General features: G+C 44.7%; 1 protein-coding gene across 7 annotated transcripts in view; it reads right to left on the minus strand.

The window, feature by feature from the left end:
• Positions 1–13696, minus strand: part of LOC139409516 (anoctamin 8b) — a 96075-nt gene that overhangs the window by 16116 nt on the left and 66263 nt on the right. For 5 of the 7 annotated variants that reach the window (XR_011634413.1, XM_071154781.1, XM_071154784.1 and 2 more), the window contains exons 10-16: positions 13078–13204; positions 9100–9155; positions 8892–8966; positions 8552–8686; positions 8009–8047; positions 2643–2890; positions 1894–2425 (exon numbers count right to left, since the gene is read on the minus strand). Coding sequence is in view for 6 of the 7 variants with exons in the window: in XM_071154781.1 (XP_071010882.1) it covers positions 1894–2425; positions 2643–2890; positions 8009–8047; positions 8552–8686; positions 8892–8966; positions 9100–9155; positions 13078–13204 (1212 nt within the window). In the remaining variant the exon portion in view is untranslated. The remainder of the gene's footprint in view (positions 1–1893; positions 2426–2642; positions 2891–8008; positions 8048–8551; positions 8687–8891; positions 8967–9099; positions 9156–13077; positions 13205–13696) is intronic. The other 2 variants (XM_071154782.1, XM_071154783.1) reach the window with 2 other exon arrangements.

The raw sequence follows: 13696 nt of genomic DNA on the forward strand, positions 1-13696 counted from the left end.
TGAGTGAAAACCTCCTTCCATCAGCAAGGGCATTGAAGATGAAACGTGGCTGGGTCTTTCAGTATGACAATCAAATCAAATCAAATCAAATCAAATTTATTTATATAGCCCTTCGTACATCAGCTGATATCTCAAAGTGCTGTACAGAAACCCAGCCTAAAACCCCAAACAGCAAGCAATGCAGGTGTAGAAGCACGGTGGCTAGGAAAAACTCCCTAGAAAGGCCAAAACCTAGGAAGAAACCTAGAGAGGAACCAGGCTATGTGGGGTGGCCAGTCCTCTTCTGGCTGTGCCGGGTGGAGATTATAACAAAACATGGTCAAGATGTTCAAATGTTCATAAATGACCAGCATGGTCGAATAATAATAAGGCAGAATAGTTGAAACTGGAGCAGCAGCACAGTCAGGTGGACTGGGGACAGCAAGGAGTCATCATGTCAGGTATTCCTGGGGCATGGTCCTATGGCTCAGGTCCTCCGAGAGAGAGAAAGAAAGAGAGAATTAGAGAGAGCATATGTGGGATGCAATGATCCCAAACACACCGCCCGGGCAACAAAGGAGTGGCTTCGTAAGAAGCATTTCAAGGTCCTGGAGTGGCCTAGCCAGTCTCCAGATCTCAACCCCATAGAAAATCTTTGGAGGGAGTTGAAAGTCTGTGTTGCCCAGCAACAGCCCCAAAACATCACTGCTCTAGAGGAGATCTGCATGGAGGAATGGGCAAAAATACCAGCAACAGTGTGTGAAAATCTTGTGAAGACTTACAGAAAACGTTTGACCTCTGTCATTGCCAACAAAGGGTATATAACAAAGTATTGAGATAAACTTTGGTTATTGACCAAATACTTATTTTTCACCATAATCTGCAAATAAATTCATTAAAAATCATACAATGTGATTTTCTGGATTTTTATTTCTCATTTTGTCTGTCATAGTTGAAGTGTACCTATGATGAAGATTACAGGCCTCTCTCATATTTTTAAGTCTGAGAACTTGCACAATTGGTGGCTGACTAAATACTTTTTTGCCCCACTGTATGTCTATAGTCTATTCTATTCTACTGTATTTTAGTCTATGCCACTCTGACATTGCTCGTCCAAATATTTATATATTCTTAATTTCATTACTTTACTTTAGATTTGTGTGTATTGTTGTGAAATTGTTAGATACTACTGCACTGTTGGAGCAAGAAACTACACACTACACTACATTTCGCTACACCTTCAATAACATCTGCTAAACATGTGTATGTGACCAATACAATTGGATTTGATTTACACAGTAATTACATTCAAGTTAGCACAGCAGTCAATAGAATAAGTAGAAGTATTTTCCCAGAGGTAACCTCAAAACCAATCCATGCCATCCCAGATACCAATGTCCAGAACGGGGCGGCAGGGTAGCCTAGTGGTTAGAGCATTGGACTAGTAACCGGAAGGTTGCAAGTTCAAACCCCCGAGCTGACAAGGTACAAAATCTGTCGTTCTGCCCCTGAACTGAACTGGCACTGTTCCTAGGCCGTCATTGAAAATAAGAATGTGTTCTTAACTGACTTGCCTAGTAAAATAAAGGTTAAAAAAAAAAAAAAAACAGCTTAGAGCTTCAGGGATCAAATGAGAGTTTGTGAAGGACTCTAGGCAGGATCATATGGATGGACAGAGGCATGAGTTTGGCTGAGAGAGCATGGGGTAAATCTCGGGCCATGGTAACAGGAACACGTGCCCAGCTACATGATTCAATATGAACATGGAAATAGATCTACAGAAGGATGGTTACACCTCTAATTGGTCTCATATGGGACGATGGAATTGTTTATTTAGAGTTGGCATTGTTGACATAGGTCACATAGTGAGTGAGCCTGCTCATTAGTTAGTTTGTGTGTGTGCTGTCTTCCTACCTCATATGTCTGCATGCAGCTCTCCATCTCAGCCTGTGCCAGACTCGTACTCTCCTGCTCCTCTGGCGGGTCGATCCATGACTCCCGCTTGGTTTTAGAGTCTGCCCTCTCCAAACTCCTCTGCCTTCTGCGATGACGCACCGTCACCGTGCTCTCTGGCCCAGAAGGCAGCGGGGCAGCCGCCATACTCTCATTGGCCGAAACTCCTGTGTCCTTTGTCTCAGTGACGCCATTGTCATCGTCATCATCATATGTCTCGAACACCGATGCCGGATCCATCCCCTTCTCCACCATAGTGGGGCTGCCGTCCTCCAAGAAACTGTCCTCCATTGTGGGGATGCAGCCCCCTCCAGACGACTTCCTGTCCCCCCTCTCTATGAAGCTGACCTTCCTCAGCTTGAGGCCACAGTCTATCAGACTCTCAGACGATTCCTCATTCTCTCCCTCACTGAACCTCCCACTGTCCCCCTCCTCCCTCTCTCCCTCCTCCTCTTCAGGCACCCCACATCCCCCATTCAGACACTTCTTCTCCCTGCAGAACAGAGGAAAGGTTTGCCTGTAGTCATATAATCATATACTATCTATAACACTATTGTATTGGGTTAGCCATGTAATAATGTGAACGTGTCACACATCCTCAACAACAAATCAAAACACAGGCTTGACTACACTCAAGGAAACATGTCTGAAAAAGGAAGCTCTCGTGTTACGTTTTCATGGATGAATACAAGCCGTTGTGTCAGCATTACCTGCGGTCAGGCTGTCCCACCCCGGGTCTGGTTCCCCTCAGGCCAGGGCCCGGCATGGCCTGGTCGGTGGGTGAAGCCTGGGGCTTTCCTGCGGCCAGCCTGCAGTACTTGAGCAGGGCTGAGAGGAGCAGATCCCAGACGCTGCGCAGGGTGAGCTCGCCCAGCTTGTGGCGCTCGTACAGGTAAGGCTGCATCACCTCCTTCACGTTCTGGACAAAATGGCGGATGATCAGCAGGGTGGCCAGCATCTGACACAAACAGGAAATAGAGGACAGGATCAAGGGTTAAAGGTCAGGGATGTCAGGATCTGTCACAGGGTTTAATACCATGCATATCGATTTCGATAAGTAATCATTAGGGCACCACAGTAAACAAATAAAGTTGTACAAAATCAAGAAAGATAATTCCTTTGCAAAAATATAATATTCACTCAGTACTAAACGCAATGGACTGAAAACAATTGTATATCTAAACCGCAAGCAGTTCACTCCCATTCAAATACACACGCTGCTCTGGATCTACTGCCTGGTCCAATGTGTAACATCAAAACCATGACATACATAACTGCCACTACCATGACTACCACTACCATGACTACCATTACCATGACTACCACTACCATGACTACCACTATCATGACTACCACTATCATGACTACCACTATCATGACTACCACTATCATGACTAACACTACCATGACTACCACTATCATGACTACCACTATCATGACTACCACTATCATGACTACCACTACCATGACTACCACTATCATGACTACCACTACCATGACTACCACTACCATGGCTACCACTATCATGACTACCACTTTAATGACTACCACTTTCATGACTACCACTACCATGACTCCCACTATCATGACTACCACTACCATGACTACCACTATCATGACTACCACTTTCATGACTACCACTTTCATGACTACCACTACCATGACTCCCACTATCATGACTACCACTACCATGACTACCACTGAGTTGAGACCTAGGACACAGAGACACACACATATTGTCATTTCACTGCAAACCATGACCAAGTCAAAGCACAAACCACACATAGCATATTGACAGACAGTCCTCAGTCATCAATCATCAGTTTACACCGATGACAACAAATGATTAGTATGTTCCTTAACACAAACAGAAAGTGAGGCATAAAAACATATCCTGGAACATTTAGGGTTTTCAGAAATCTATAAACACACAGAAATGAATAAACTATAAACACACAAACAAGGCCACAGTTATTAGAGATGGACTGAGTGACAGGAAGAAGGACAAAAGGACAGAGTGACAGGAAGAAGAACAAAAGGACAGAGTGACAGGAAGAAGGACAGAGTGACAGGAAGAAGGACAGAGTGACAGGAAGAAGGACAGAGTGACAGGAAGAAGGACAGAGTGACAGGAAGAAGGACAGAGTGACAGGAAGAAGAACAGAGTGACAGGAAGAAGGACAAAAGGACAGAGTGACAGGAAGAAGGACTGAGTGACAGGAAGAAGGACAGAGTGACAGGAAGAAGGACAGAGTGACAGGAAGAAGGACAGAGTGACAGGAAGAAGGACAGAGTGACAGGAAGAAGGACAGAGTGACAGGAAGAAGGACAAAGGACAGAGTGACAGGAAGAAGGACAGAGTGACAGGAAGAAGGACAGAGTGACAGGAAGAAGGACAGAGTGACAGGAAGAAGGACAAAATGACAGAGTGACAGGAAGAAGGACAGAGTGACAGGAAGAAGGACAGAGTGACAGGAAGAAGGACAAAAGGACAGAGTGACAGGAAGAAGGACAGAGTGACAGGAAGAAGGACAAAAGGACAGAGTGACAGGAAGAAGGACAAAAGGACAGAGTGACAGGAAGAAGGACTGAGTGACAGGAAGAAGGACAGAGTGACAGGAAGAAGGACAAAAGGACAGAGTGACAGGAAGAAGGACTGAGTGACAGGAAGAAGGACTGAGTGACAGGAAGAAGGACAGAGTGACAGGAAGAAGGATAAAAGGACAGGAAGAAGAACAAAAGGACTGAGTGACAGGAAGAAGAACAAAAGGACAGAGTGACAAGAAGAAGGACAAAAGGACAGAGTGACAGGAAGAAGGACAAAAGGACAGAGTGACAGGAAGAAGAACAAAAGGACAGAGTGACAGGAAGAAGGACAGAGTGACAGGAAGAAGGACAGAGTGACAGGAAGAAGGACAGAGTGACAGGAAGAAGGACAGAGTGACAGGAAGAAGGACAAAGGACAGAGTGACAGGAAGAAGGACAGAGTGACAGGAAGAAGGACAGAGTGACAGGAAGAAGGACAGAGTGACAGGAAGAAGGACAAAATGACAGAGTGACAGGAAGAAGGACAGAGTGACAGGAAGAAGGACAGAGTGACAGGAAGAAGGACAGAGTGACAGGAAGAAGGACAAAAGGACAGAGTGACAGGAAGAAGGGCAGAGTGACAGGAAGAAGGACAAAAGGACAGAGTGACAGGAAGAAGGACAGAGTGGCAGGAAGAAGGACAAAAGGACAGAGTGACAGGAAGAAGGACAAAAGGACAGAGTGACAGGAAGAAGGACTGAGTGACAGGAAGAAGGACAGAGTGACAGGAAGAAGGACAAAAGGACAGAGTGACAGGAAGAAGGACTGAGTGACAGGAAGAAGGACTGAGTGACAGGAAGAAGGACAGAGTGACAGGAAGAAGGATAAAAGGACAGGAAGAAGAACAAAAGGACTGAGTGACAGGAAGAAGAACAAAAGGACAGAGTGACAAGAAGAAGGACAGAGTGACAGGAAGAAGGACAGTGTGACAGGAAGAAAGACAAAAGGACAGAGTGACAGGAAGAAGGACAAAAGGACAGAGTGACAGGAAGAAGGACAAAAGGACAGAGTGACAGGAAGAAGAACAAAAGGACAGAGTGACAGGAAGAAGGACTGAGTGACAGGAAGAAGGACAAAAGGACTGCGTGACAGGAAGAAGAACAAAAGGACAGATTGACAGGAAGAAGGACAGAGTGACAGGAAGAAGGACAAAAGGACAGAGTGAGAGGAAGAAGGACTGAGTGACAGGAAGAAGAACAAAAGGACTGATTGACAGGAAGAAGGACAGAGTGACAAGAAGAAGGACAGAGTGACAGGAAGAAGAACAAAAGGACTGCGTGACAGGAAGAAGGACAAAAGGACAGATTGACAGGAAGAAGGACAAAAGGACTGATTGGCAGGAAGAAGAACAAAAGGACTGCGTGACAGGAAGAAGGACAAAAGGACTGATTGACAGGAAGAAGGACAGAGTGACAAGAAGAAGGACAGAGTGACAGGAAGAAGGACAAAAGGACAGATTGACAGGAAGAAAGACAGAGTGACAGGAAGAAGGACAAAAGGACAGAGTGACAGGAAGAAGAACAAAAGGACAGATTGACAGGAAGAAGGACAGAGTGACAGGAAGAAGAACAAAAGGACTGCGTGACAGGAAGAAGAACAAAAGGACAGATTGACAGGAAGAAGGACAGAGTGACAGGAAGAAGGACAAAAGGACAGATTGACAGGAAGAAGAACAAAAGGACAGAGTGACAGGAAGAAGGACAAAAGGGCAGAGTGACAGGAAGAAGGACAAAGGGACAGGAAGAAGAACAAAAGGACTGAGTGACAAGAAGAAGGACTGAGTGACAGGAAGAAGGACAGAGTGACAGGAAGAAGAACAAAAGGACAGAGTGACAGGAAGAAGGACAAAAGGGCAGAGTGACAGGAAGAAGGACAGAGTGACAGGAAGAAGAACAAAAGGACTGCGTGACAGGAAGAAGAACAAAAGGACAGAGTGACAGGAAGAAGGACAAAAGGGCAGAGTGACAGGAAGAAGGACAAAGGGACAGGAAGAAGAACAAAAGGACTGAGTGACAAGAAGAAGGACTGAGTGACAGGAAGAAGGACAGAGTGACAGGAAGAAGAACAGAGTGACAGGAAGAAGGACAAAAGGGCAGAGTGACAGGAAGAAGGACAGAGTGACAGGAAGAAGAACAAAAGGACAGAGTGACAGGAAGAAGAACAAAAGGACAGAGTGACAGGAAGAAGAACAAAAGGGCAGAGTGACAGGAAGAAGGACAAAGGGACAGGAAGAAGAACAAAAGGACTGAGTGACAAGAAGAAGGACAGAGTGACAGGAAGAAGAACAGAGTGACAGGAAGAAGGACAAAAAGACAGAGTGACAGGAAGAAGGACAGAGTGACAGGAAGAAGAACAGAGTGACAGGAAGAAGGACAAAAGGACAGAGTGACAGGAAGAAGGACAGAGTGACAGGAAGAAGAACAGAGTGACAGGAAGAAAGACAAAAGGACAGAGTGACAGGAAGAAGGACAGAGTGACAGGAAGAAGGACAAAAGGACAGAGTGACAGGAAGAAGAACAAAAGGACTGATTGACAGGAAGGACAGAGTGACAGGAAGAAGAACAGAGTGACAGGAAGAAGGACAAAAGGACAGAGTGACAGGAAGAAGGACAAAAGGACAGAGTGACAGGAAGAAGGACTGAGTGACAGGAAGAAGGACAGAGTGACAGGAAGAAGGACAAAAGGACAGAGTGACAGGAAGAAGGACTGAGTGACAGGAAGAAGGACAGAGTGACAGGAAGAAGGATAAAAGGACAGGAAGAAGAACAAAAGGACAGAGTGACAGGAAGAAGGACAAAAGGACAGAGTGACAGGAAGAAGAACAAAAGGACAGAGTGACAGGAAGAAGGACTGAGTGACAGGAAGAAGGACAAAAGGACAGATTGACAGGAAGAAGGACAGAGTGACAGGACGAAGGACAAAAGGACAGAGTGACATGAAGAAGGACTGAGTGACAGGAAGAAGAACAAAAGGACTGCGTGACAGGAAGAAGAACAAAAGGACAGATTGACAGGAAGAAGGACAGAGTGACAGGAAGAAGGACAGAGTGACAGGAAGAAGGACAAAAGGACAGAGTGACAGGAAGAAGGACAGAGTGACAGGAAGAAGAACAAAAGGACTGAGTGACAGGAAGAAGGACAGAGTGACAGGAAGAAGGACAGAGTGACAGGAAGAAGGACAGAGTGACAGGAAGAAGAACAAAAGGACAGAGTGACAGGAAGAAGGACAAAAGGACAGAGTGACAGGAAGAAGGACAAAAGGACATAGTGACAGGAAGAAGGACAAAAGGACAGAGTGACAGGAAGAAGGACAAAAGGACAGAGTGACAGGAAGAAGGACAGAGTGACAGGAAGAAGGACAAAAGGACAGAGTGACAGGAAGAAGGACAGAGGGACAGAGTGACAGGAAGAAGGACAGAGTGACAGGAAGAAGAACAAAAGGACAGAGTGACAGATTGACGTGCCAGGCAAATGACTTTCCCGACACAAACCTTATAGAACAGCTGCTCAAATCCAAAGGTAGCCAGACGCTACAAACCCAAAGCAGAACACTGCTTAACAGACATATCAACCGCTTCCAAAGTCCCATCAGGAACACAACCAACAGAGTGGAAAACCAACTGTGGAACATTCTATATGTGTTTTTAGATCAACATAGTATTCACATGTAATACACGTCTTCCTATAGTAGGTAACGGGGTGTGTGACAAGTTACCAACGGAATCCTTACAAAAACAGGACTACATGTGCTATAGGACTAGCAGGTTAATGCTAGCAGACAGCCTACAACAGACACACATTTAGCCATCCTGCATATACCTGAACATGGAAATGCTTTCTATGCAATGCCAAAAGATACATCCAATAATGATGCTAAAACTACAAGCACAACAAAATAACAGTCTACAACTCTACACAAATAAGGCACATGATGTTTAAAGGTCTAAGGTCATGCATTTGGGCGCTGGGCAGGTAATGTCGAGATTACTTTGACCTCTAACCCCCTGACCCTTGACACACAGGCAAGGTCGTACTTTGGACCTGAAGGAGGCCTTGATGACCCAGGGGATGGTGACAACCAACAGCTTGATCTTGAGGAAGACAAAAGGCAGCACATTGTCCTTCAGCTGTCTGAGAAGACTCTGTCCCAGAGAGAACACCAGCAACACCTAAGACCAGCACCACGGAACCAGCACCACGGAACCAGCACCACAGAACCACACAACAGAGACAGGATGGAAAATAGACAGAACGAAGAGAGAGCAGCATGTGAAGGGGAGGGAGGGATGAAACAAGGAAGACCAGGAAGGTGAACACGGTTTGGGTAACTATTTGGAAGGAGTGGAAACGTGTTGTGATTTAAGTGTCTCTTACCTCTTTCAGACGCTCCATGTCTTTGAGGTAGAATCCAATGTAGAAAAGGCTGAGATAAGAGTTTACAAACTGAAACTGAGAGTACAGAAAGAAAACATGTGAGTGGTAAAGACCTCCGCGCGGGAAAGTGTCAATTCTGTATTTCAATCCTTTGTCTTGTGAAAAGTGAGTCCAATTTCCATGTAATAAGGAAGATGACAGCACTCACAAGAACCAATTTAATGATGAGATGTTTCTCATAGGCACTCTGGAGTCTATAGTTTTCTGTGGGGGAAGAAATATAACGTCAGAATTCACAGCAATAATCATCATCACCTGAATTCGTTTTTTTTAAATTCCGCTGCTCCTCGACTCTCTGCCCTCCATTAGCCCATTCCCCTTCCCCTCTGCCACATGCACAAGTGTCCCACAGCTGAAGGGGTGAAAATTACCAAGGGTGTAGGGGCTAATTAGACCCTCCGATAGCCACTTCCACAGAGCCAGCAACGTGCCTGCTTCAGAGCGAAGTGGTATCCCATAACGCACCGCGTTATTTTTGAGTTTGCACAATTTCACACAAAAGATCTAATTATGAGCCACCTGTAATTGTTTGTGTCTGAGTTCGAGGCTTGACACATGTTACAGATTAAATACCTCCCAAATTAAATGTTACTGAGGATTATATATTGTAAAACAACACAGGGAATTTTCTATTTTTAATTTCATGTTTTATTATTTAAATGTGAAACATGAATTGCATCATCACAAGTGTGTCCCGTAGTGGAGGGGTTTATTTGTTCCTCACTCGCCACTCTTGAAGTCACCCTCTGAGTTTCGTCAGCAACACGTGACAATGGAGGGCCCTACGACTGAGTTGATAGGGGCGAGAGGTTGGTTTGCGATTCACGGTAGGTTTATAGGTGTTTTTTTTTTTTTACCCCCTACCCTTTTCAGATACAGTGCCTTGCGAAAGTATTCGGCCCCCTTGAACTTTGCGACCTTTTGCCACATTTCAGGCTTCAAACATCTCCAGAAGTTCAGTGAGGATCTCTGAATGATCCAACGTTGACCTAAATGACTAATGATGATAAATACAATCCACCTGTGTGTAATCAAGTCTATGTATAAATGCACTTGCACTGTGATAGTCTCAGAGGTCCGTTAAAAGCGCAGAGAGCATCATGAAGAACAAGGAACACACCAGGCAGGTCCGAGATACTGTTGTGAAGAAGTTTAAAGCCGGATTTGGATACAAAAAGATTTCCCAAGCTTTAAACATCCCAAGGAGCACTGTGCAAGCGATAATATTGAAATGGAAGGAGTATCAGACCACTGCAAATCTACCAAGTCCCTCTAAACTTTCAGCTCATACAAGGAGAAGACTGATCAGAGATGCAGCCAAGAGGCCCATGATCACTCTGGATGAACTGCAGAGATCTACAGCTGAGGTGGGAGACTCTATCCATAGGACAACAATCAGTCGTATATTGCACAAATCTGGCCTTTATGGAAGAGTGGCAAGAAGAAAGCCATTTCTTAAAGATATCCATAAAAAGTGTTGTTTAAAGTTTGCCACAAGCCACCTGGGAGACACACCAAACGTGGAAGAAGGTGCTCTGGTCAGATGAAACCAAAATTGAACTTTTTGGCAACAATGCAAGACGTTATGTTTGGCGTAAAAGCAACACAGCTCATCACCTTGAACACACCATCCCCACTGTCAAACATGGTGGTGGCAGCATCATGGTTTGGGCCTGCTTTTCTTCAGCAGGGACAGGGAAGATGGTTAAAATTGATGGGAAGATGGATGGAGCCAAATACAGGACCATTCTGGAAGAAAACCTGATGGAGTCTGCAAAAGACCTGAGACTGGGACGGAGATTTGTCTTCCAACAAGACAATGATCCAAAACATAAAGCAAAATCTACAATGGAATGGTTCAAAAATAAACATATCCAGGTGTTAGAATGGCCAAACTGTTACAGACCAATATCCATCCTGCCCTGCCTATCTAAGGTCTTCGAAAGCCAAGTCAACAAACAGATCACTGACCATCTTGAATCCCACCGTACCTTCTCCGCTGTGCAATCTGGTTTCCGAGCTGGTCACGGGTGTACCTCAGCCACGCTCAAGGTACTAAACGATATCATAACCGCCATCGATAAAAGACAGTACTGTGCAGCCGTCTTCATAGACCTTGCCAAGGCTTTCGACTCTGTCAATCACCGTATTCTTATTGGCAGACTCAGTAGCCTCGGTTTTTCGGATGACTGCCTTGCCTGGTTCACCAATTACTTTGCAGACAGAGTTCAGTGTGTCAAATCGGAGGGCATGCTGTCCGGTCCTCTGGCAGTCTCTATGGGGGTGCCACAGGGTTCAATTCTCGGGCCGACTCTTTTCTCTGTATATATCAATGATGTTTCTCATGCTGCGGGCGATTCCCTGATCCACCTCTACGCAGACGACACCATTCTATATACTTCCGGCCCGTCCTTGGACACTGTGCTATCTAACCTCCAAACGAGCTTCAATGCCATACAGCACTCCTTCCGTGGCCTCCAACTGCTCTTAAACGCTAGTAAAACCAAATGCATGCTTTTCAACCGTTCGCTGCCTGCACCCGCACGCCTGACCAGCATCACCACCCTGGATGGTTCCGACCTTGAATATGTGGACATCTATAAGTACCTAGGTGTCTGGCTAGACTCTAAACTCTCCTTCCAGACCCATATCAAACATCTCCAATCGAAAATCAAATCAAGAGTCGGCTTTCTATTCCGCAACAAAGCCTCCTTCACTCACGCCGCCAAACTTACCCTAGTTAAACTGACTATCCTACCGATCCTCGACTTCGGCGATGTCATCTACAAAATTGCTTCCAACACTCTACTCAGCAAACTGGATGCAGTTTATCACAGTGCCATCCGTTTTGTCACTAAAGCACCTTATACCACCCACCACTGCGACTTGTATGCTCTAATCGGCTGGCCCTCGCTACATATTCGTCGCCAGACCCACTGGCTCCAGCTCATCTACAAGTCCATGCTAGGTAAAGCTCCGCCTTATCTCAGTTCACTGGTTACGATGGCAACACCCATCCGTAGCACGCGCTCCAGCAGGTGTATCTCACTGATCATCCCTAAAGCCAACACCTCATTTGGCCGCCTTTCGTTCCAGTTCTCTGCTGCCTGTGATTGGAACGAATTGCAAAAATCACTGAAGTTGGAGACTTTTATCTCCCTCACCAACTTCAAACATCTGCTATCTGAGCAGCTAACCGATCGCTGCAGCTGTACATAGTCTATTGGTAAATAGCCCACCCATTTTCACCTACCTCATCCCCATACTGTTTTTATTTATTTATTTTTCTGCTCTTTTGCACACCAATATCTCTACCTTTACATAACCATCTGATCATTTATCACTCCAGTGTTAATCTGCATAATTGTAATTATTTGCCTACCTTCTCATGCCTTTTGCACACAATGTATATATAGACTCCCCTTTTTTCTACTGTGTTATTGACTTGTTAATTGTTTACTCCATGTGTAACTCTGTGTTGTCTGTTCACACTGCTATGCCTTATCTTGGCCAGGTCGCAGTTGCAAATGAGAACTTGTTCTCAACTAGCCTACCTGGTTAAATAAAGGTGAAATAAAAAAAATTAAAAAATAGAATGGCCAAGTCAAAGTCCAGACCTGAATCCAATCGAGAATCTGTGGAAAGAACTGAAAACTGCTGTTCACAAATGCTCTCCATCCAACCTCACTGAGCTCGAGCTGTTTTACAAGGAGGAATGTGAAAAAAATTCAGTCTCTCGATGTGCAAAACTGATAGAGACATACCCCAAGCGACTTACAGCTGTAATCGCAGCAAAAGGTGGCGCTACAAAGTATTAACTTAAGGGGGCTGAATAATTTTGCACGCCCAATTTTTCAGTTTTTGATTTGTTAAAAAAGTTTGAAATATCCAATAAATGTCGTTCCACTTCATGACTGTGTCCCACTTGTTGTTGATTCTTCACAAAAAAATACAGTTTTATATCTTTATGTTTGATGCCTGAAATGTGGCAAAAGGTCGCAAAGTTCAAGGGGGCCGAATACTTTCGCAAGGCACTGTACACCAGCAGCTGGTATACAGAAGCAGGCATGGTAAAATAGTGGGATGTTGGTCTGTGTATGAAAGGGATAAGAGTGCCTGTTCTCACCCATGTCGTTGAGCCAGTAGGCTATCTTCCTGTACACCTCGTCACAGGCAGTCACAGTGATGGCCAGCATGATCTTAGGGATGAACCGGGCCAGGCGAGGTACTTCTTTAATCCCCATAACAAACTCCTGCAAACACCATAACAACAACAACAACTTTCTTACTTACTACACACATTACAAACCTTTACCGTCCATACAATGTCAATCTACATACAGTGCCAGTCAACAGTTTGGACACACCTACTCATTCAAGGGTTATTCTTTATTTTTACTATTTTCTACAATGTAGAAAAATAGTGAATACATCACAACTTTGAAATAACACATATCATGTAGGAATCATGTAGTAAACAAATCAAAATATATTTTATATTTGAGCTTCTTCAAAGTAGCCACAATTTGCCTTGATGACAGCTTTGCACACTCTTGGCATTCTCTCAACCAGCTTCATGAGGTAGTCACCTGGAATGCATTTCAATGAACCGGTGTGCCTTGTTAAAAGTTAATTTGCATAATTTATTTCCTTCTTAATGCATTTGAACCAATTAGTTGTGTTGTGACAAGGTAGGGGTGGTACAGTATACAGAAGATAGCCCTATTTGGCAAAATACCATATTA

The sequence above is a fragment of the Oncorhynchus clarkii genome, chromosome 5 (genome assembly GCF_045791955.1).
Source record: "Oncorhynchus clarkii lewisi isolate Uvic-CL-2024 chromosome 5, UVic_Ocla_1.0, whole genome shotgun sequence".
Taxonomy (NCBI): domain Eukaryota; kingdom Metazoa; phylum Chordata; class Actinopteri; order Salmoniformes; family Salmonidae; genus Oncorhynchus; species Oncorhynchus clarkii.